Source organism: Panulirus ornatus, chromosome 68 (assembly GCF_036320965.1).
Source record: "Panulirus ornatus isolate Po-2019 chromosome 68, ASM3632096v1, whole genome shotgun sequence".
Classification (NCBI taxonomy): Eukaryota; Metazoa; Arthropoda; class Malacostraca; order Decapoda; family Palinuridae; genus Panulirus; species Panulirus ornatus.
In genome coordinates, this window is record NC_092291.1 from 24,278,715 (window position 1) to 24,300,901 (window position 22,187).

Consider the following 22,187-nt stretch of genomic DNA (forward strand, 5'->3'; position numbering starts at 1 on the left):
ACTGGAGGAAGTGAAGTGTTTTAGATATCTGGGAGTGGATCTGGCAGCGGATGGAACCATGGAAGCGGAAGTGGATCATAGGGTGGGGGAGGGGGCGAAAATTCTGGGGGCCTTGAAGAATGTGTGGAAGTCGAGAACATTATCTCGGAAAGCAAAAATGGGTATGTTTGAAGGAATAGTGGTTCCAACAATGTTGTATGGTTGCGAGGCGTGGGCTATGGATAGAGTTGTGCGCAGGAGGATGGATGTGCTGGAAATGAGATGTTTGAGGACAATGTGTGGTGTGAGGTGGTTTGATCGAGTAAGTAACGTAAGGGTAAGAGAGATGTGTGGAAATAAAAAGAGCGTGGTTGAGAGAGCAGAAGAGGGTGTTTTGAAGTGGTTTGGGCACATGGAGAGGATGAGTGAGGAAAGATTGACCAAGAGGATATATGTGTCGGAGGTGGAGGGAGCAAGAAGAAGAGGGAGACCAAACTGGAGGTGGAAAGATGGAGTGAAAAAGATTTTGTGTGATCGGGGCCTGAACATGCAGGAGGGTGAAAGGAGGGCAAGGAATAGAGTGAATTGGAGCGATGTGGTATACCGGGGTTGACGTGCTGTCAGTGGATTGAATCAAGGCATGTGAAGCGTCTGGGGTAAACCATGGAAAGCTGTGTAGGTATGTATATTTGCGTGTGTGGATGTATGTATATACATGTGTATGGGGGTGGGTTGGGCCATTTCTTTCGTCTGTTTCCTTGCGCTACCTCGCAAACGCGGGAGACAGCGACAAAGCAAAAAAAAAAAAATATATATATATATGTACATATTCATACTTGCATGCCTTCATCCATTCCTAGCACACCCTGCCCTACAGGAAACAGCATCACAACCCCCTGCTTCAGCAAGGTAGCACCAGGAAAACAGACAAAAAGGCCACATTCATTCGAAGTCAGTCTCTAGCTCTCATGTGTAATGCTCCGTATGCACATCTTTATCCACATCCAGGCCCCACAGACCTTTCCATGGTTTACCCTAGACACTTCACATGCCCTGGTTCAGTCCACTGACAGCACATCGACCCCAGTATACCACACCGTTCTAATTCACTCCATTCCTTGTACGCTTCTTACCCTCCTGTATCTTCAAGCCCTGATCGCTCAAAATCTTTTTCACTCCGTCCTTCAACCACCAATTTGGTCTCCCACTCCTCCTTCTTCCCTCCACCTCCAGCACATATACCCTCTTAGTCAATCTTTCCTCACTCATTCTCTGCATATGTCCAAACTGACTTCTGCTCTCTCAACCACACTTTTTCTTTTTCACACATCTCTCTTACCCTTTCATTACATAACTCAATCAAACCACCTCACATCACATATTGTGCTTAAACATTTCATCTCCAACATCCACCTCCTCTGTACAACCCTATCTATAGCCCATGCCTCACTACTGTATAATATTGTTGAAATTACTATTCCTTCAAACATACCCATTTTTGCTCTCTGCGATAACGTTCTCCTTCCACACATTCTTTGTTGTTCCTAAAACCTTCGCCCCCTCCCCCCTCCTCTGACTCACTTTCACTTCCATGGTTCCATTCACTGCTTAGTCCACTCCCAGATATCTACATAACTCGATCAAACCACCTCACATCACATATTGTGCTTAAACGTTTCATCTCCAACACATCCACCTCCTCTGTAAAACCCTATCTATAGCCCATGCCTCACTATTGTATAATATTGTTGAAATTACTATTCCTTCAAACATACCCATTTTTGCTCTCTGCGATAACATTCTCCTTCCACACATTCTTCATTGTTCCTAAGACCTTCGCCCCCTCCCTCATCCTCTGACTCACTTTCACTTCCATGGTTCCATTCACTGCTTAGTCCACTCCCAGATATCTATAACACTTCACTTCCTCCAATTTTTCTCCATTCAAACATACATCCTAGTTAACTTGTCCCACAACCCTACTGAACCTAATAACCTTGCTCTTATTCACATTTACTCTCAACTTTCTCCTTTCACACACTTCTCCAAACTCAGTCACCAACTTCTACAGTTTCTCCCACGAATAAGCCACCAGAGTGGTATCATCAGCAAACTACAACTGACTCACTTCCTAGGCTGTCTTATCTCCAGCAGACAGCATACTCACCCCTCTCTCCAAAACCCTCGCATTTACCTCCCTAATCACCCCATCCATAAACAAATTAAACAACCTTGGGGACATCACACACCCCCTGCTGCAGACTGATATTCACTGGGACTACTCACTCTCTTCCTACTCATACACATGCCTTACATTCATGGTAAAAACTTTTCACTGCTTCTAGCAGCTTACCCCCCCCCCCCCCCCACACACACACACACACACACCATATACTCTTAATACCTTCCTCAAAGCATCTCTATCAACCCTACCATATGCCTTCTCCAGATCCATAAATGCTACATATAAATCCATCCGTTTTTCTAAGTATTTCTCGAACACATTCTTCACAGCAAACACCTGATCCACACATTCTCTACCACTTCTGAAACCTCACTCCTCTTCTCCAAACTGATGCTCTGTACATGCTTTCACCCTCTCAATCAATACGCTCCCATATAATTTCCCAGGAATACTCAACAAACTTATGCCTCTGTAGTTTGAACACTCGCCTTTACCCCCTTTGCCTTTGTAAAACAGCACTATGCAGGCATTCTGCCAATTCTCAGGCACTTCATCCATGATCCATACATACAATGAATATCCTTACCACACCAATCAACATCAACAGTTGCCCCCTTTCTTAAATTCTACTGCAATACCATCCTAATTTTATAATACCAACAACATAATATCAACATATCTTCCCCCTTCACATCTCCCCCATATAAGATTTCCCACTGCAGAATTCATCAGGATGCCCAACACCTACCTCGGTATAGATTTCAATGCCCACCATTCCACTTAACACACATACCCATGATCCCCAAGGTGAACTATTCATAAACCTCTCATCATTCTCAACGTATGCAACCAACTGATCAGAAATCTAACCAACCACCTCCAGCAGATGACTATGCCAAACATCACATCCTGCTCACCAATGCTACATAGATGGACGAACTAGAGCATACTCCACAAACTGTCTTCTTATCACCTGCCCATCCTGATAACACTATATAGTCCACCAAAGTAACAGAAACACCAAAAACTCATATGCAAAGTTATGGAAAACAGACTGGCACAGTACATGGAGAAAAGCTGCAAAACTTCAGTATGGATAATTTTTCATCCCTAGATCATGAAGTCTCACACTATCATCATCTCTAATCAAGCCAGCTAAAAGTACATACCACAAGGAACACACACATGGAAAAAATATAACCCAAATTTATCCCCTTAAATTACACACCTGATAAAGCAAAGAAACCAGTTCAGACACACATCAACAGAAATCAGAAGACAAATTCAAACTCTAAATAACACCATCACTAACCCAATCACTGAAAGACAAACAGAAAACAACTGGCACTCCCACCTCAACACAGTGAATTGCAAGACCCACAGCAACCAACTCTGGCATACATCAAACAAAACCCACTCTTACCACACAAGTCCAGTCCTATTCATGAAGCACTCCTGATCCATTCTGTTGAAGTCCCTTCTCCCAAAGAATACAAAAATATACTCACAATTACTCAAAAATCAGCCACAAACCAACCACATTCCTAAAGAGGAAAGTCCTGAAAAACCTACACAAAATCCATCCAGAGACAGCTGCCCATTCATTCTTCATTTACACTGATACAAGCAATGCAATTAAAACCACAAAAAACACTCCCACTGAAGACCCCTGTAAACATACTGAATTTTCAAATAAAACACTATGCCCAATTTGCAATTCAAGCACTTACAGGTATCATCAAATACCCCTGGCTCCACAACAAAATTCCTTGTTTATGTAAACCTACCAACATAATACCAATCCTAAAACCCTTCAAAGCTCCCAACCCCCCTCCTATTGCTTCATATCACTTCTATCCACAGAATCCAAACTCTAAAAAAATGATCCACAAAAGAATCAGGCAAAACAAAACAATGATCCACAAAAGATTCAGGCAAAATATCCCACTCTCATCTACACAGCATGGCTTCAGCCCAAACACTCTACCACAACACTACATACTGAGTTCACAACTTATCCTTAATGGATCAAACCAATCACAACCCACCTCCTGCACAGTACTAATGGCAAGAGACATCAACAAAGTATTTGACACTATTCCTAACACATCCTCACACAAAACATACCTGGCAACCCCCTCCAAAACAATGACAAAAGTGGTTGGCTACTTTTATAGCCAGCCACCATGTCACTGTCACTCACAATGCCTTCACCTCTAAAATGCTTAAACTCTACAAAGGAGTTCCCAAGGAGCAGTTCTCTCTCTAGCTCTCTTCAATCTCTTCCTACATGAACTCCCATTACCTCAGACAAACCTCAACATGAAGGTACTTTCATAAGGAGACAACGACACAATCACACCATAACACCTTGACACTACAGTGGAAATATCACACATGCAGCACTACATAACACAATTGGAATAGTGGCTTACCAAGAACATGGTGTCTGCATCTCCACAGAAGTCTTCAATCACTTTTTTCATCCCAGAAAGACATCATTCCAGCTAACATCCTTCAGTCATCTTCAATGAATGGTCTCTCCAAGAGCAAAACAGCAACCATTCTAAGCAAAGCATAAGTCACACACATGACATTCATTCCCCCACAACAACACCACCATAAAAGCCAAACACAAACAAAATGGCCAAAGAACACTAACTGGCACTAGATTTTGACAAGATAAAAAAAGACTCCCTCAACATCCTATACAAACAATTCATCTGCTCCTCTTTTAACTATGCCTCACCTGCCTGGTTTTCCACTGTCTTAGAACTCTCAAAGCAAATAAAACAAAGCTGCAAACCACTAAGCAGTACACTCAAAACAATTAATGGCTGCCTGGCAACCACAAACACTCAACATCTTAAAGAAAAAATTTTGTGCACCAACTCTAGACCCCTTCCATCCAAAACACTATATAACTAACCACCATCCCCCAGGTACAAATAAAAAGATTAACCCAGTCTCACACTTCAGTAACCTCAACTCAGATACTCCCACCTCCAACAAATCAAACACAGATAAAACACATACATGCTGAAGTAACCCAACAAGCAGTTAACAACAAACCTCTTAACTCAGTCTTAAACTCCAATCCACCTGACATACACCCTTCTGGAACCATACTCTCCAAACAAAACATTACAGTAGAAACACTCTCCTGTTTACACTCTCAACATCACCTATCACCATAATGCTACAAACTGTTTCATCATATTCCAACACTCTTTATGCCTAGGATGCAACTACCATAAAGGAGAGACTGAGTACTTACAACTTCGTTGCCCTGCACTTTCTGCAGAACACTCACATAATATTACAACATTTTATGACCTGTGGTTCCAACCAATGCAGGTAGCCAGCTTCCTGAGTGTTCTTTTTACCATTTTTTTTTATTATATCTGAATGCCGCTTCCCATGTCAGTGAGGTAGTGCCAGAAAACAGAAAAAGACCCACCCATCTACTAATATACACACACACATACATAAACACCCATACACGTACATATACATACCAACATATGCTCATATACATACATACACACACACAGACATACACATATATACATATTTACATATTCATACTTGCTTGCCTTCAATCCATTTCCGGTGCCACCTCGCCCCACAGGAAACAGCACCACTCCTCCCTGCTTCAACGAGGTAGAGCTAAGAAAACAGACAAAAAAGGCCACATTCGTTCACACAGTCTCTAGCTGTCATGAGTAATGCACTGAAACCACAGCTCTCTATCCACATCCAGGCCCCACAGATCTTTCCATGGTTTACCCCAGATGTCTCACATGCCCTTGTTCAGTCCACTGACAGCACATTGACCCTGGTATACCACATTGTTCAAATTCACTCTATTCTTTGCACACCTCTCACCCTCTTGTATGTTCAGGCCCCAACTGCTAAAAATCTTTTTCACTCCATCCTTCCACCTCCAATTTGTTCTCTTGTTTCTCCTTGTTCCCTCTATCTCCAACACAGATATCCTCTTTGTCAATCTTTCCTCACTCATTTTCTCCATATGTCCAAACCATTTCAACACACCCACTTCAGCTCTCTCAACCACACTCATTATATTACCACACATCTCACATACCCTTTCATTACTTACTCTATCAAACCACCTAACACCACATATTGTCCTCAAACATTTCATTTCCAACATATCCACCCCCTCCATACAACCATATCTATAGCCCATGCCTCGCAACCATATAACATTGTTGGAATTACTATTCCTTAAAAGATACATTTCCACACTCCGAGAGAATGTTCTCTCTTACTATACATTTTTTATCACTCCCAGAACCTTAGTCCCCTCCCCTTCTCTCCGACTCACTTCTGCTTCCATGGTTCCACTTGCTGACAAATCCACTTCCAGATACCTAAAAACCTTCACTTCCTCCAAATTTTCTCCATTCAAACTTACATATCCTAACTTGTCCTTTAACCCTGCTGAACCTAATAACCTTGCTCTTATTCTCATTTACTCTCAACTTTCTTCTTTCACACACTTTTCCAGACTCAATCAGCAACTTCTGCAGTTTCTCACTTGAATCAGCCACCAGCAATGAACAAAACCTGACACACTTTCCAGGCCCTCACATCCCCAGCAGACTGCATACTTGCTCCTCTCTCTAAAATTCTTGCATTTACCTCCCTAACCACCCCATCCTTAAACAAATTAAACAACCTTGATAACATCAAACATCCCTGCCACAGACCAACCTTCACTGGGAACCAATCACATTCCTCTCCTCCTACTCGTACACAAGCCTTACACACTTGATAAGAATTTTTCACTGCTTCTAGCAGCTTACCTCCCACACCATATACTCTTAATACCTTCCACAAAACATCTCTAACAACTCTATCATATGCCTTCTCCAGATCATTATTGCTACATACACATCCATCTGTTTTTCTAAATATTTCTCACACATTCTTCAAAGCAAACACCTAATCCATACATCCTAAACCACTTCTGAAACTACCCTGCTCTTCCCCAATCTGATGCTCTGTACATGCCTTCACCTTCTGAATCAATTTGCTCTCATATAATTTTTCAGGAATACTCAAGAAACTTATGCCTCTGTAATTTGAACACTCACCAATCAACAACACAGTCACACCCTTTCTTAATGAATTCAACTGCAATACCATTCAAACCCACAGTCTTGCTAGATTTCATATTCCGCAAGGCTTTCACCACCTCTTCTCTCTTAATGTAACCATTTTCCCTGATCCTCTCACTTCGCACACCACCCCAACCAAAACACCCTACATCTGCCACTGTATCATCAAACACATTACACAAACCTTCCAAATACTCACTCCATCTCCTTTTCACTTCATCACTACCTGTTATCACTTCCTCCCTTGCCCTGTTCACCAAAGAATGGCCTCATTTGTTTATATCCACACTTCAGTTTTCTTGCATAATGCACCAAAATCACAGTCCCCTATCCACAACAAGGCCCCACAAACCTTTCCATGGTTCTCCATGACCAATTCACATGCATTGCTTCAGTTCATTTACAGTGTTCATCCTCTAAATGCCACTTCATTTCATCCCATGCACTCCTCTAGCATATTCAGCCCCTGAGCACTCACAACCTTTATCAATCCATTCTTCCATCTGCAATTTGGTCTCCCCCTTCCCCTAATTCCCTTTCTCATAGTGACCAATATGGCATGGGCAAAATTTGCCCCAGTCTAGGCCATCTTAATTGAAAGAAAAGGGAATAGAGAAAGAAAGAAATTAATTGGCATTCTGCAGGTGTTTGTTGATCTGACTCTTAAAGGAAGAAAGGCTATATTGCACCTCTGACACATATACCCTCTCTCTACTCTTCTCCTCACTTAGTAGCATAGAAACTGTATTCCTCTCCTCACTCAGTACCAGAGAAAATCAATAAGAAAAACTTCCACTCAACATCCTTAGGTCTCAAGTTAACGATATTGCATTATGGAGTGCCCCAAACTGTTTTTGTTAAATTCTCTTTCAAGGCACTCCCCAAGTCCAATTCTCTGACCCTAATGGTCTGTGCTTTATAGTAGCAAAAACCGGTCATATGTGGGATCTCATGGTAATGATAAATGGAAGCATCTAGGTCAGCTGATCTAACTTCTACAGCAATGCCTTGCTTCTTTAGTTTTTTAATCAGAATGCACAATCTTTTTAGTTGCTTTGGGAGGCTGACATCAATACTGCTTTGCCAACTGGGATGCTTCAAGCTGTGCTATCTTCATAGTGGAAGTTATCTTTACTGGAATAGAGCCCTACATTCTTTCTTCTACTAGATCTTTATCCCCACCCATTCAAGTTATAATATTCTTTCCCTACACTGAATCCCTGTAAAGTTATAATTTTGTGATTTGTGTACATCTTCAAAAAAGAAAGTGTGCCGATTTGACTTACAATATATCTTTCTGGTCTTTGACCAACCACCACTCCAGTAACTTCTTTAATTCAACCTTTCCTCCTCTCTTCTAACCCAACCAATCTACAGATAACTCTCTAGATAGAGCCACTTTCTTGGTATCTGTGATGTATCTTATATTTTCCTTATTGAGAGTCTTCTGTGTACTCTTCCATCTTCAAGTGGAACAGACCTACAGTACATCCAACATGCTGTCTTCAGTCCTAGAGGAGTGACCTCTAAGCTTACTCCTGATCCATTCTTGTTTACTTCATATGTCTAAACACCTAAACTTTTTATTCTTAAAAGCATGCATTAATGCATTCTAACTTCCAACTATCTCCCAATTGTTCTATTTTCTGCAGTCTCTATTATCTTCAAAACCCTCTTATCTTAAACACTCATTTTCTCAAACACTTGGAACCATAGTCTCTCCTTTAAGATCACCCACACGGCTTTTGGAGTGCAAGATCAACTGGTGATCTCTCTTATGAGGCTGTTCCCTATTCTTCTTTCTCATGGACATCGCCAAAGTATTTGACAGGGTTCGGCATATGTTTTGCTTTCTTAACTTCATCCCTTTGGTGTTTCTGCTTCTCACTGTTTTCTAATGCATAGCTTCCTCTCTAGTTGGTCCATTACGGTCGTTGTTGATGGATTGGCTTCATCCTTTAGTCCTCCCCAGAAATGGTGTCTGTCAGGGCTCTGTCCTTGATGCACATCCTCATTCTTTTCTCTATAAATGATCTTAAGAAAGGTAGTGCAAGGAAACAGACGAAGAGAGCCATGTCCATTCGCATACACACACACACACACACACACAAGCTATATATATATTTTTCCAAAAGAAGGAACAGAGAAGGGGGCCAGGTGAGAATATTCCCTCAAAGGCCCAGCCCTCTGTCTAACTCGCTACCTCGCTAACGTGGGAAATGGTGAATAGTTTGAAAAAAAAAAATATATATATATATATATATATATATATATATATATATATATATATATATATATATATATATATATATATATATATATATATATATTTTTTTTTTTTTTTTTTTTTTTTTACCTCGTCGCTGTCTCCCGCGTTTGCGAGGTAGCGCAAGGAAACAGACGAAAGAAATGGCCCAACCCCCCCCATACACATGTACATACACACGTCCACACACGCAAATATACATACCTACACCGCTTTCCATGGTTTACCCCGGACGCTTCACATGCCCTGATTCAATCCACTGACAGCACGTCAACCCCTGTATACCACATCGCTCCAATTCACTCTATTCCTTGCCCTCCTTTCACCCTCCTGCATGTTCAGGCCCCGATCACACAAAATCTTTTTCACTCCATCTTTCCACCTCCAATTTGGTCTCCCTCTTCTCCTCGTTCCCTCCACCTCCGACACATATATCCTCTTGGCCAATCTTTCCTCACTCATTCTCTCCATGTGCCCAAACCATTTCAAAACACCCTCTTCTGCTCTCTCAACCACGCTCTTTTTATTTCCACACATCCCTCTTACACTTACATTACTTACTCGATCAAACCACCTCACACCACACATTGTCCTCAAACATCTCATTTCCAGCACATCCATCCTCCTGCGAACAACTCTATCCATAGCCCACGCCTCGCAACCATACAACATTGTTGGAACCACTATTCCTTCAAACATACCCATTTTTGCTTTCCGGGATAATGTTCTCGACTTCCACACATTTTTCAAGGCTCCCAAAATTTTCGCCCCCTCCCCCACCCTATGATCCATTTCCGCTTCCATGGTTCCATCCGCTGACAGATCCACTCCCAGATATCTAAAACACTTCACTTCCTCCAGTTTTTCTCCATTCAAACTCACCTCCCAATTGACTTGACCCTCAACCCTACTGTACCTAATAACATGGCTCTTATTCACATTTACTCTTAACTTTCTTCTTCCACACACTTTACCAAACTCCGTCACCAGCTTCTGCAGTTTCTCACATGAATCCGCCACCAGCGCTGTATCATCAGCGAACAACAACTGATTCACTTCCCAAGCTCTCTCATCCCCAACAGACTTCATACTTGCCCCTCTTTCCAAGACTCTTGCATTTACCTCCCTAACAACCCCATCCATAAACAAATTAAACAACCATGGAGACATCACACACCCCTGCCGCAAACCTACATTCACTGAGAACCAATCACTTTCCTCTCTTCCTACACGTACACATGCCTTACATCCTCGATAAAAACTTTTCACTGCTTCTAACAACTTGCCTCCCACACCATATATTCTTAATACCTTCCACAGAGCATCTCTATCAACTCTATCATATGCCTTCTCCAGATCCATAAATGCTACATACAAATCCATTATATTATATTATATGGGAGGGTATTGATTGAGAGGGTGAAGGCATGTACAGAGCATCAGATTGGGGAAGAGCAGTGTGGTTTCAGAAGTGGTAGAGGATGTGTGGATCAGGTGTTTGCTTTGAAGAATGTATGTGAGAAATACTTATAAAAGCAAATGGATTTGTATGTAGCATTTATGGATCTGGAGAAGGCATATGATAGAGTTGATAGAGATGCTCTGTGGAAGGTATTAAGAATATATGGTGTGGGAGGAAAGTTGTTAGAAGCAGTGAAAAGTTTTTATCGAGGATGTAAGGCATGTGTACGTGTAGGAAGAGAGGAAAGTGATTGGTTCTCAGTGAATGTAGGTTTGCGGCAGGGGTGTGTGATGTCTCCATGGTTGTTTAATTTGTTTATGGATGGGGTTGTTAGGGAGGTAAATGCAAGAGTTCTGGAAAGAGGGGCAAGTATGAAGTCTGTTGGGGATGAGAGAGCTTGGGAAGTGAGTCAGTTGTTGTTCGCTGATGATACAGCGCTGGTGGCTGATTCATGTGAGAAACTGCAGAAGCTGGTGACTGAGTTTGGAAAAGTGTGTGGAAGAAGAAAGTTAAGAGTAAATGTGAATAAGAGCAAGGTTATTAGGTACAGTAGGGGTGAGGGTCAAGTCAATTGGGAGGTGAGTTTGAATGGAGAAAAACTGGAGGAAGTGAAGTGTTTTAGATATCTGGGAGTGGATCTGTCAGCGGATGGAACCATGGAAGCGGAAGTGGATCATAGGGTGGGGGAGGGGGCGAAAATTTTGGGAGCCTTGAAAAATGTGTGGAAGTCGAGAACATTATCTCGGAAAGCAAAAATGGGTATGTTTGAAGGAATAGTGGTTCCAACAATGTTGTATGGTTGCGAGGCGTGGGCTATGGATAGAGTTGTGCGCAGGAAGATGGATGTGCTGGAAATGAGATGTTTGAGGACAATGTGTGGTGTGAGGTGGTTTGATCGAGTAAGTAACGTAAGGGTAAGAGAGATGTGTGCAAATAAAAAGAGCGTGGTTGAGAGAGCAGAAGAGGGTGTTTTGAAATGGTTTGGGCACATGGAGAGAATGAGTGAGGAAAGATTGACCAAGAGGATATATGTGTCGGAGGTGGAGGGAACGAGGAGAAGAGGGAGACCAAATTGGAGGTGGAAAGATGGAGTGAAAAAGATTTTGTGTGATCGGGGCCTGAACATGCAGGAGGGTGAAAGGAGGGCAAGGAATAGAGTGAATTGGAGCGATGTGGTATACAGGGGTTGACGTGCTGTCAGTGGATTGAATCAAGGCATGTGAAGCGTCTGGGGTAAACCATGGAAAGCTGTGTGGGTATGTATATTTGCGTGTGTGGACGTATGTACATGTGTATGGGGGAGGGTTGGGCCATTTCTTTCGTCTGTTTCCTTGCGCTACCTCGCAAACGCGGGAGACAGCGACAAAGTATAAAAAAAAAAAAAAATATATATATATATATATATATATTTATATATATATACATCCATTCCCGTCATCACCCCGCCACACATGAAACATCACCACCCCCATGCATGCGCGTGAGGTAGCGCTAGGAAAAGTTAACAAAGGCCACATTCGTTAACATTCAGTCCCTAGGTGGCATGTGTAATGCACTGAAACTACAACTCCCTTTTCACATCCAGGCCCAACAAAGCTTTCCATGGTTTACCCCAGATGCTTCACATGCCCTGATTCAATCCATTGACAACACATCGACCTCAGGATACCACATCGTTCTAATTCACTCTATTCCTTGCATGCTCTTCACCCTCCTGTATGTTTAGGCCCCGATCGCTCAAAATCTTTTTCACTCCATCTTTTCACCTCCAATTTGGTCTCCCACTTCTCCTCGTTCCCTCTACCTCTGACACAGTCAATCTTTCTTCACTCATGAATATATATGTGAATAATAGCAAGTTATTAGGTACAGTAGGGTTGAGGGTCAAGTCAAGTGGGAGGTAAGTTTGAATGGAGAAAAACTGGAGGAAGTAAAGTGTTTTAGATATCTGGGAGTGGATTTGGCAGCGGATGGGCCCATGGAAGCGGAAGTGAATCATAGGGAGGGGGTGAAAATTCTAGGAGCCTTGAAGAATGTGTGGAAGTCGAGAACATTATCTCCGAAAGCAAAAATGGCTATGTTTGAAGGAATAGTGGTTCCAACAATGTTGTATGGTTGCGAGGCGTGGGCTATGGATAGAGTTGTGCACAGGAGGGTGGATGTGCTGGAAATGAGATGTTTGAGGACAATATGTGGTGTGAGGTGGTTTGATCAAGTAAGTAATAATAGGGTAAGAGAGATGTGTGGTAATAAAAAGAGTGTGGTTGAGAGAGCAGAAGAGGGTGTTTTGAAATGGTTTGGTCACATGGAGAGAATGAGGGAGGAAAGATTGACCAAGAGGATATACATGTCGGAGGTGGAGGGAACGAGGAGAAGTGGGAGACTAAATTGGAGGTGGAAAGATGGAGTGAAAAAGATTTTGTGTGATCGGGCCCTGAACATACAGGAGGGTGAAAGGTGTGCAAGGAATAGAGTGAATTGGAACGATGCGGTATACAGGGGTGAATGTGTTGTCAATGGATTGAACCAGGGCATGTGAAAAGTCTGGGGTAAACCATGGAAAGTTTTGTGGGGCCTGGATGTGGAAAGGAACCTGTGGTTTCGGTGCATTACACATGACAGTTAGAGATAGTGGGAACGAATGTGGCCTTTTTTTTGTCTTTTCCTAGTGCTACCTCGCATCCGTATGATGGTGATAGTGGTGGTGGCGGCGGCTACAGGAATGGATGAAGGCAGCGAGTATGAATATGTCCATGTGTATATATGTATATGCCTGTGCATGTATATATATGCCTATGTTGATATGTATAGGTATGTATATGTGCGTGTGTGGGCGTTTATGTATATACATGTCTATGTGGGTGGGTTGGGCCTTTCTTTCATCTGTTTCCTTGCGCTACCTCTCTAATGCAGATGATGATTAAGTATTATAAGTAATATATATGCACATTAATCCTCTCCACCGATTCTCTCTTAGGTTGATATCTCCTTTCTTGATTTTGAACTGTAAACATATTCAAATGGTGATGCAGTAAACTGGTTAAATTGAATGGTATAAAAATGCACTTTTAACTGGTTTGTCTAAATCTAATTTCTTTCTCTCTTTTAAATTTCAAAACATTACAGTTCAATCCTGTAATGATAAAAATATAGTGGATATGATCATATCCTTCATTCTGTCCTGGGAGTCCCAGAAACTCCATATAATCAACATCTCATAATCTACTTTCTAAATCTGAGGAGTTTCATAGGTCCCATACTATTCTTGTGAGCAGCTATTTCATATATATAAAGGTTTTATTTGCCCCAATATGGAGTTCTGCTAACATATCTGGGGGGACACTTTTTTATGTGCGGTGGGGTGGTGACAGGAATGGATGAAGGCAGCAAGTATGAATAAGTCCATGTGTATTTATGTATATGTAGGTATATGCAAGTATACATTGAAATGTATAGGTATGTATATGTGTGTGTATGTGTGGGTGTTTATGTATATGTATGTGTATGTTGGTGGGATGGGCCATTCTTTTGTCTGTTTCCTTGCGCAACCTTGCTAACGTGGGAGAAGGCGATTAAGTATATTAAGTATAATACATATGCATAATGAACCTCTTCACCTATTCTCTCTTAGGTTGATATCTCCTTTCTTGATTTTGAACTGTAAACATATTGAAATGGTGATGCAGTAACCTGTTTAAATCAAATGGTGCAAAAATGCACTTTTAATAGTCTGTCTAAATCTGATTTCTTTCTCTCATAAATTTCAAACCATTACAGTTCCATCCTGTAATAATAAAAACATAGTGGATATGACCATATCCTTCATTCTGTCCTGGGAGTACCAGAAACTCCATACAATCAACATCACATAATCTACTTTCCAAAATCTGAGGAGTTTCATAGGTCCCATATTATTCTTGTGAGCAGCTATTTCATATCTATAGTGGTTTTATTCACCCCTATATGGAGTTCTGCTTACATATCTTGGGGCCCATCTTCCACCACCCCTCTCTTTGCCAGTATGGAATCAAAAGCCTTCTATTTCATGAATTCTCCAACTATCATCTCTCTTCACACATCCTTTTCTGTCCACCATGATATTGCTACTCTCTCTGTCCTACAGGCATTATATTGGCCATTGCTCTCATGAGATGATTCATAATCATGAGATGTCCATTTCACCGAGGTAGTCTGTATTGAAAAAAAAAAAAATCAGAAACCAGCAATTGTAGTTTTGCCCTATGCACAGTTTCTTTCTAAGCTAAGCTAGCCTTAGAACACTTGCACTATCAACAGATGCACTTCCCCACTCAAATGCAAATGCCCAGCCTTTACAACCATTACCATTGCAGCAACTTCCCGATGAAAAACAAAATACAGATAAATGGATGGTAGTTGGTCAGACAGTGTCCTTTGGCAGAGCTAGAAACGGAAAGCTGAGTGAGTGTGTCAGTAGTTTTGATGCACGAGACCGGGTTATAGTGATGTGTGATTTGAATGCAAAGGCGAATAATGTGGCAGTTGAGGGAATAATTGGTGTACATGGGGTGTTCAGTGTTGTAAATGGAAATGTGAAGAGCTTGTAGATTTGTGCCCTGAAAAAGGACTGGTGATTGGGAATACCTGGTTTAAAAAGAGATATATACTTAAGTATATGTATGTAAGTAGGAGAGATGGCCAGAGAGCATTATTGAATTGTGTTAATTGCTAGGTGCACAGAAGAGAGACTTTTGGATGTCAATGTGCTGAGAGGTGCAACTAGAGGGATGTCTGATCATTATCTTGTGGAGGCAAAGGTGAAGATTTGTAGAGGTTTTCAGAAAAGAAGAGAGAATGTTGGGGTGAAGAGAGTGGTGAGAGTAAGTGAGCTTGGGAAGGAGACTTGTGTCAGGAAGTACCAGGAAAGACTGAGTACAGAATGGAAAAAGGTGAGAACAAAGGACATAAGGGGAGTGGGGGAGGAATGGGATGTATTTAGGGAAGCAGTGATGGCTTGCGCAAAAGATGCTTGTGGCATGAGATGTGTGGGAGGAGGGCAAATTAGAAAGGTTAGTACGTGGTGGGATGAAGAAGTAAGATTATTAGCAAAAGAGAAGGGAGAGGCATTTGGACAATTTTTGCAGGGAAATAATGCAAATGAGTGGGTGATGTATAAAAGAAAGAGGCAGGAGGTCAAGAGAAAGGTGCAAGAGGTGAAAAAGAGGGCAAATGAGAGTTGGAGTGAGAGAGTATCATTAAATTTTAGGGAGAATAAAAAGATGTTTTGGAAGGAGGTAAACAAAGTGCGTAAGACAAGGGAACATCAGTAAAGGGGGCTAATAGGGAGGTGATAACATGTAGTGGTGATGTGAAAAGGAGATGGAGTGAGTATTCTGAAGGTTTGTTGAATGTGTTTGATGATGAGTGGCAGACATAGGGTGTTTTGGTCGAGGTGGTGTGGAAAGTGAGAGGGTTAGGGAGAATGATTTGGTAAACAGAGAAGAGGTAGTAAAAGCTTTGTGGAAGATGGAAGCCAGTAAGGCAGCGGGTTTGGATGGTATTGCAGTGGAATTTATTAAAAAAGGGGGTGACTGTGTTGTTGACTGGTTGGTAAGGTTATTTAATGTACGTATGACTCATGGTGAGGTGCCTGAGGATTGGCGGAATGCTTGCATAGTGCCATTGTACAAAGGCAAAGGGGATAAGAGTGAGTGCTCAAATTACAGAAGTATAAGTTTGTTGAGTATTCCTGGGAAATTATATGGGAGGGTATTGACTGAGAGGGTGAAGGCATGTATAGAGCATCAGATTGGGGAAGAGCAGTGTGGTTTCAGAAGTGGTAGAGGATGTGTGGATCAGGTGTTTGCTTTGAAGAATGTATGTGAGAAATACTTAGAAAAGCAAATAGATTTGTATGTAGCATTTATGGATCTGGAGAAGGAATATGACAGAGTTGATTGAGATGCTCTGTGGAAGGTATTAAGAATATATGGTGTGGGAGGCAAGTTGTTAGAAGCATTGAAAAGTTTTTATCGAGGATGTAAGGCATGTGTATGAGTAGGAAGAGAGGAAAGTGATTGGTTCTCAGTGAATGTCGGTTTGCGGCAGGGGTGTGTGATATCTCCATGGTTGTTTAATTTGTTTAGGGATGGGGTTGTTAGGGAGGTGTATGCAAGAGTTTAGGAGAGAGGCAAGTCTGTTGTGGATGAGAGAGCTTGGGAAGTGGGTCAGTTGTTGTTCGCTGATGATAGAGTGCTGGTGGCTGATTTGGGTGAGAAACTACAGAAGCTGGTGACTGAGTTTAATAAAGTGTGTGAAAGAAGACAGCTGAGAGTAAATGTGAATAAGAGCAAGGTTATTAGGTACAGTAGGGTTGAGGGATAAGTCAATTGGGAGGTAAGTTTGAATGGAGAAAAACTGGAGGAAGTGAAGTGTTCTAGATACCTGGGAGTGGATTTGGCAGCGGATGGAACCATGGAAGCAGAAGCGAGTCATAGGGTGGGGGAGGGGGCGAAAGTTCTGGGAGCATTGAAAAATGTGTGGAAGGCGACAATGTTATCTCGGAAAGCAAAAATGGATATGTCTGAAGGAATAGTGGTTCCAACAGTGTTACATGGTTGCGAGGTGTGAGCTATAGATAGAGTTGTGCGGAGGAGGTCGATGTGCTGGAAATGAGATGTTTGAGGACAATTTGTGGTGTAAGGTGGTTTGATTGAGTAAGTAATGAAAGGGTAAGAGAGATGTGTGGTAATAAAAAGAGTGTGGTTGAGAGAGCAGAAGAGGGTGTTTTGAAATGGTTTGGTCACATGGAGAGAATGAGTGAAGAAAGATTGACCAAGAGGATATATGTGTCACACGTAGAGGGAACGAGGAGAAGTGGGAGACCAAACTGGAGGTGGAAAGATGGAGTGAAAAAGATTTTGAGTGATTGGGGCCTGAACATGCAGAAGGGTGAAAGGCGTGCAAGGAATAGAGTGAATTGGACCGATGTGGTATACTGTGGTTGACATGCTGTTAATGGATTGAACCAGGGCATGTGAAGCGTCTGGGGTAAACCATGGAGAGTTTTGTGGGGCCTTGATGTGGAAAGGGAGGATGTGGTTTCAGTGCATTATACATGACAGCTAGAGACTGAGTGTGAACGAATGTGGCCTCTGTTGTCTTTTCCTAGCATACCTTGCGTACATGCAGGAGAGGGGGTTGTCATTTCATGTGTGGCGGGGTGGCGACGGGAATGAACAAGGGCAGACAGTATGAATTAAGTACATGTGTATATATGTATATGTCTGTGTGTGTATATAAATGTATATGTTGAGATGTATAGGTATGTATATGTGCGTGTGTGGATGTGTATGTATATACATGTGTATGTGGGTGGGTTAGGCCATTCTTTTGTCTGTTTCCTTGCGCTACCTCGCTAATGCAGGAGACAGCAACAAAGTATAATAATGTTTCAACTTAAGGAAATTAATTTCTATGTAGAGAATTTACTGAATTATGGACAAAATCTGTAATATTATAAAATATTCATCATACTGAAAACAGAACAGGAATCTGATACCACTGAAATACAATGGGGTGATTCAATGACTTACTTTATTTTTGACTAAAATAAATATTCTTTCCTTATTCACTACTTCTTTAGCAAATGGAATCATATTCCTGGGATTTGAAACAAGGATGATAGGATTAAAGAAATACCACAAAATGCAACTCAGATGCTTAGAAAAGAATACACTAAATGATGAATCAAATTTATAATACACAATTGGTAAATTTGATACACAGTTGAAAAGATAATACTGATGCTTAGATCATGAATTAAAGGTCACATTGTTGTCTGTCACTGTTCTCCAGCAGATATGCTCTTTCAGCGGAAGCAGTGATTTGAGAACTGGAATTGACCTCGACATTTCCTGTCAAGGTAGTGAGTGTCATCACAGTATTTAAACTTCTTAGCTAATGTGCATGCCAGTCATCACTCTCCTTAATCAATCCTTGAGCAATGGTGTCAAGAAAACTTGATGTATCAAAGCTAACCATAGATAGCCCTATGGATTAGGCACTTTGAATAAAAGGCCAAAATCCGCCAGTATCAGTGATCTTCACAACCAATAGCAAGGGCTACCAGAGAATTCATTGCACACCCCAAACCATCCAAAACGGGCTGCATACCATTAATCTTCAGAGCCATATACCAGTGAAGAAACCATGCTATATTAAGCAAATGGAGTATGCACTTGAGTATGCAGACAAGCCAGGATACTTCTGGGACAACGCCATTTTCTCTAGCAAGAAGACACATGGCATAGATGGGAGGAAGACAAATTGAGCTTGGTAGCAAAATAACACCAGGTGAGCAACTTTCTCTCTCTCTCTCTCATTTCCACCCTTTAGTGTGCAACTTAATGCCCATGTTAGGAATAATTTTCTCAGTATTGTGTTCATTCAAATCAGTCTGATGAATACAAATTCTGCAAGTAAATACACATTTCACCATTTTCCCTTATTTCTGCAGACACTGCATAGCAAGTTGTGAGAATCCACATAAGGGGATGAATAAGTGTTGGAACATTCAAGTGGATTAATTCACAGGTATTGGCAAACTGGCATATGTCAGACTTTGTCAATGAGCAAGAGAGAAACATGTTGACATATTGGGTGACGAGGTGGTACCATCAGTAAAACAGGTCTGTCCACAAATTGTTAATAACAACAAATTGGTTCTTGCAGCACCCTGTAACTATGCTGTTGCCACATCCACCTAAAGCCTCAGACTTCAATCAAATAGAAAACATTTGGGCAGCCTTGGCAAATAAAATTGGCCATAATACTTCCAACAACAACTGCTGTAGCTGGGAGGAAGTCATTTCGAGCGTGATTTTTGGGATGGGAAAGGCCTAAGAAACCTCTCTGGACATACTCAGATGGAGGGGCTGGTGTCATCAATGCCTTGAAGGCTGAATGACATCATCAGCACTGGGCGTAAATATACCCATTATTATTAAGGCAAAATCACTGACTAAACATTTTCCAATAAATTACAATATAAATCTTAGGAATAACACAGCTATAAAACAATAAAAATTACTTCAAGATCTTATTCATACAGTAAATCACAAACATATGGTTTAAATGCATTCTTTCATCCCAGAAATGATGTGACATGATACATTTTCTTGTTCATTTTCTAATGCTAATGCTAATAGGCCAGATGGAGGCAACTGATGAGGAATTTTCATTCACTGTGTCATATTGTTTAACACAGCTGTTGTGAGAAAAAAATTTGGAGGGAAGGTACATAACTAGCTTGAATATAATATCAGGATTCACTTTATTTGTTGTTCTTGTTCATCAACAATCATTGCTAAGCTGCTTCTAATATTTCCACACGTCCTAACTAAAAATATTATTGCCAAATGTGACTTACAAAAGTCTATGCCAGTTGTAAACTTACCATAGAAGTAAGTGAAAGAGCCAAGGCTGGTCTCACTTAAGACTTTACATAACCTGAACAAAAAAATAGAAATAAAAATAAACAATAAATAAATAATCACAAGTAAAAAGCAGAAGCAGATATCTTTTCTCCTAAAACTGGAAAATATTGGAAGATGAGTACCTCCTCCTGGGATAATAGTGCTATGCATAATGACAAAATGAGAGACTTCTTTTCACTGCTTGACAAGTTTGGTAAAGTGGTAATACAACTGGTCTATGTATTCAAACCACTTTGATTAGGCCACATGCCTTTCCAACTCTATTGGACATTTCATTCAAAACTTCCTTCTATTCAGTTCCATTCAGAAAACTTGCAGAGGGATTCACTGAGAGAAAAATGATGCTAATATTTTCACGGTATATCTCATTCAGTAAAAAAAAAAAGTACTTACAGTATGACTGGTGAACATCAGATATAGAAATTACTGAGATACACAGTTTATCAATACAGTATTCTAGGAGGTTAAAATTTCCTAAAGTTACAGTCTTGCTACAGTCAAAATTGAATGTACAGAGTTTACAAAAAACTTGTCTTCCTCCCCGTACATTTTAAAAGGCAATGTCACACTTACATTTAAGTACTTTGTCATCTCTCCATTAGCTTTGATTACCATCTCTAGATGTCTGAACAAGGAATTGGCAAGGTTCCTGAAGTATTCTAGGACCAAGTTTTGGGTCCATAGGGTCTTGATCTCCAAAATGATGTGTGGTGCTGATGATATATTGCAAGAAGCTGCCTGATCATGTGTTCTGAGCATCCAGTGCATCTAGAAATCTCACGTGTACCCACATTTTCTTGCTTCCAGGCAAGAATTCAGGCTTTCTTCTCTTAAGAAAGGCAAGAGCCAACAATCTTAGCCTGTTTATCAGCTTTGAAAATATGTGGGGTCGGACAATCTTTTTTTGTGGACACTATAATTGACGCAAGGCCATTTTCATGACATATCACTATGATATATGAATGAAAAACTTGGCCAACAATAGTTGTCACTCATCTCAAAGAATATCTGCAGTTGAAAAAGAAAAAAAAAAAAAAAATATATGTATGTATACACCCAAAAAATTACTGTTCATACTCTTATGTACACAAAACTTTAATTTACATTACTGTATTTAGCATGCAGGTCATGTTTCTCATTAAAGGAATATTTTACAACATGCAGAATACGAGTTTACCACTACAGAAGGAATTTGGGTATTCCCATCCATTTAGTTACCCTTATGGTGGGAGCTGTCGCGGTGGTATGGTGGGCGTATAGGGGCAGGTGGTGACTCGTAGTGAGGGGAGTGGGGAGATTGTGGGGGAATTGAGTACAAAGGGTTTCCTGGCTGGTATGGGTGCCATGGTCGGTGTGTGGTGCTGGAAGTGGTTGATGTGGTGGTAGGAGTGGTTGGAGTGTTATGGATAAAGGAGACTGGCACAATCCCCCGTCCTCCTACTACACCCCCACCACCACGGTCTCTACGCCCCCCTCGTGCCTGCCACTTGTCTGGATTAGTTCTGGTGCCATGAAAGATGAGTTTCCACTCCTCCAGCAGAGTGGCTCCTAGAGGACAGCATCAGCATCAGCAGCAGCAGCAGGGACAGCATGGTCAGCAGAGGCAGCAGGCAAGGAGGGGGCGGTGCATATTAGCTACACTATCAAGTGAATCCCACTACAGTAAACCCAA

General features: G+C 41.3%; 1 protein-coding gene across 4 annotated transcripts in view; it reads right to left on the reverse strand.

Moving 5' to 3' along the window:
- Positions 1-22,187, reverse strand: part of LOC139747379 (furin-like protease 1) — a 315,203-nt gene that overhangs the window by 189,857 nt on the left and 103,159 nt on the right. For 2 of the 4 annotated variants that reach the window (XM_071659633.1, XM_071659632.1), the window contains exon 13: positions 21,734-22,063. The exons of the other annotated variants lie outside the window; for them this stretch is intronic. In XM_071659633.1, the coding sequence (XP_071515734.1) occupies positions 21,734-22,063 (330 nt within the window). The remainder of the gene's footprint in view (positions 1-21,733; positions 22,064-22,187) is intronic. 4 annotated transcript variants of the gene reach the window in all.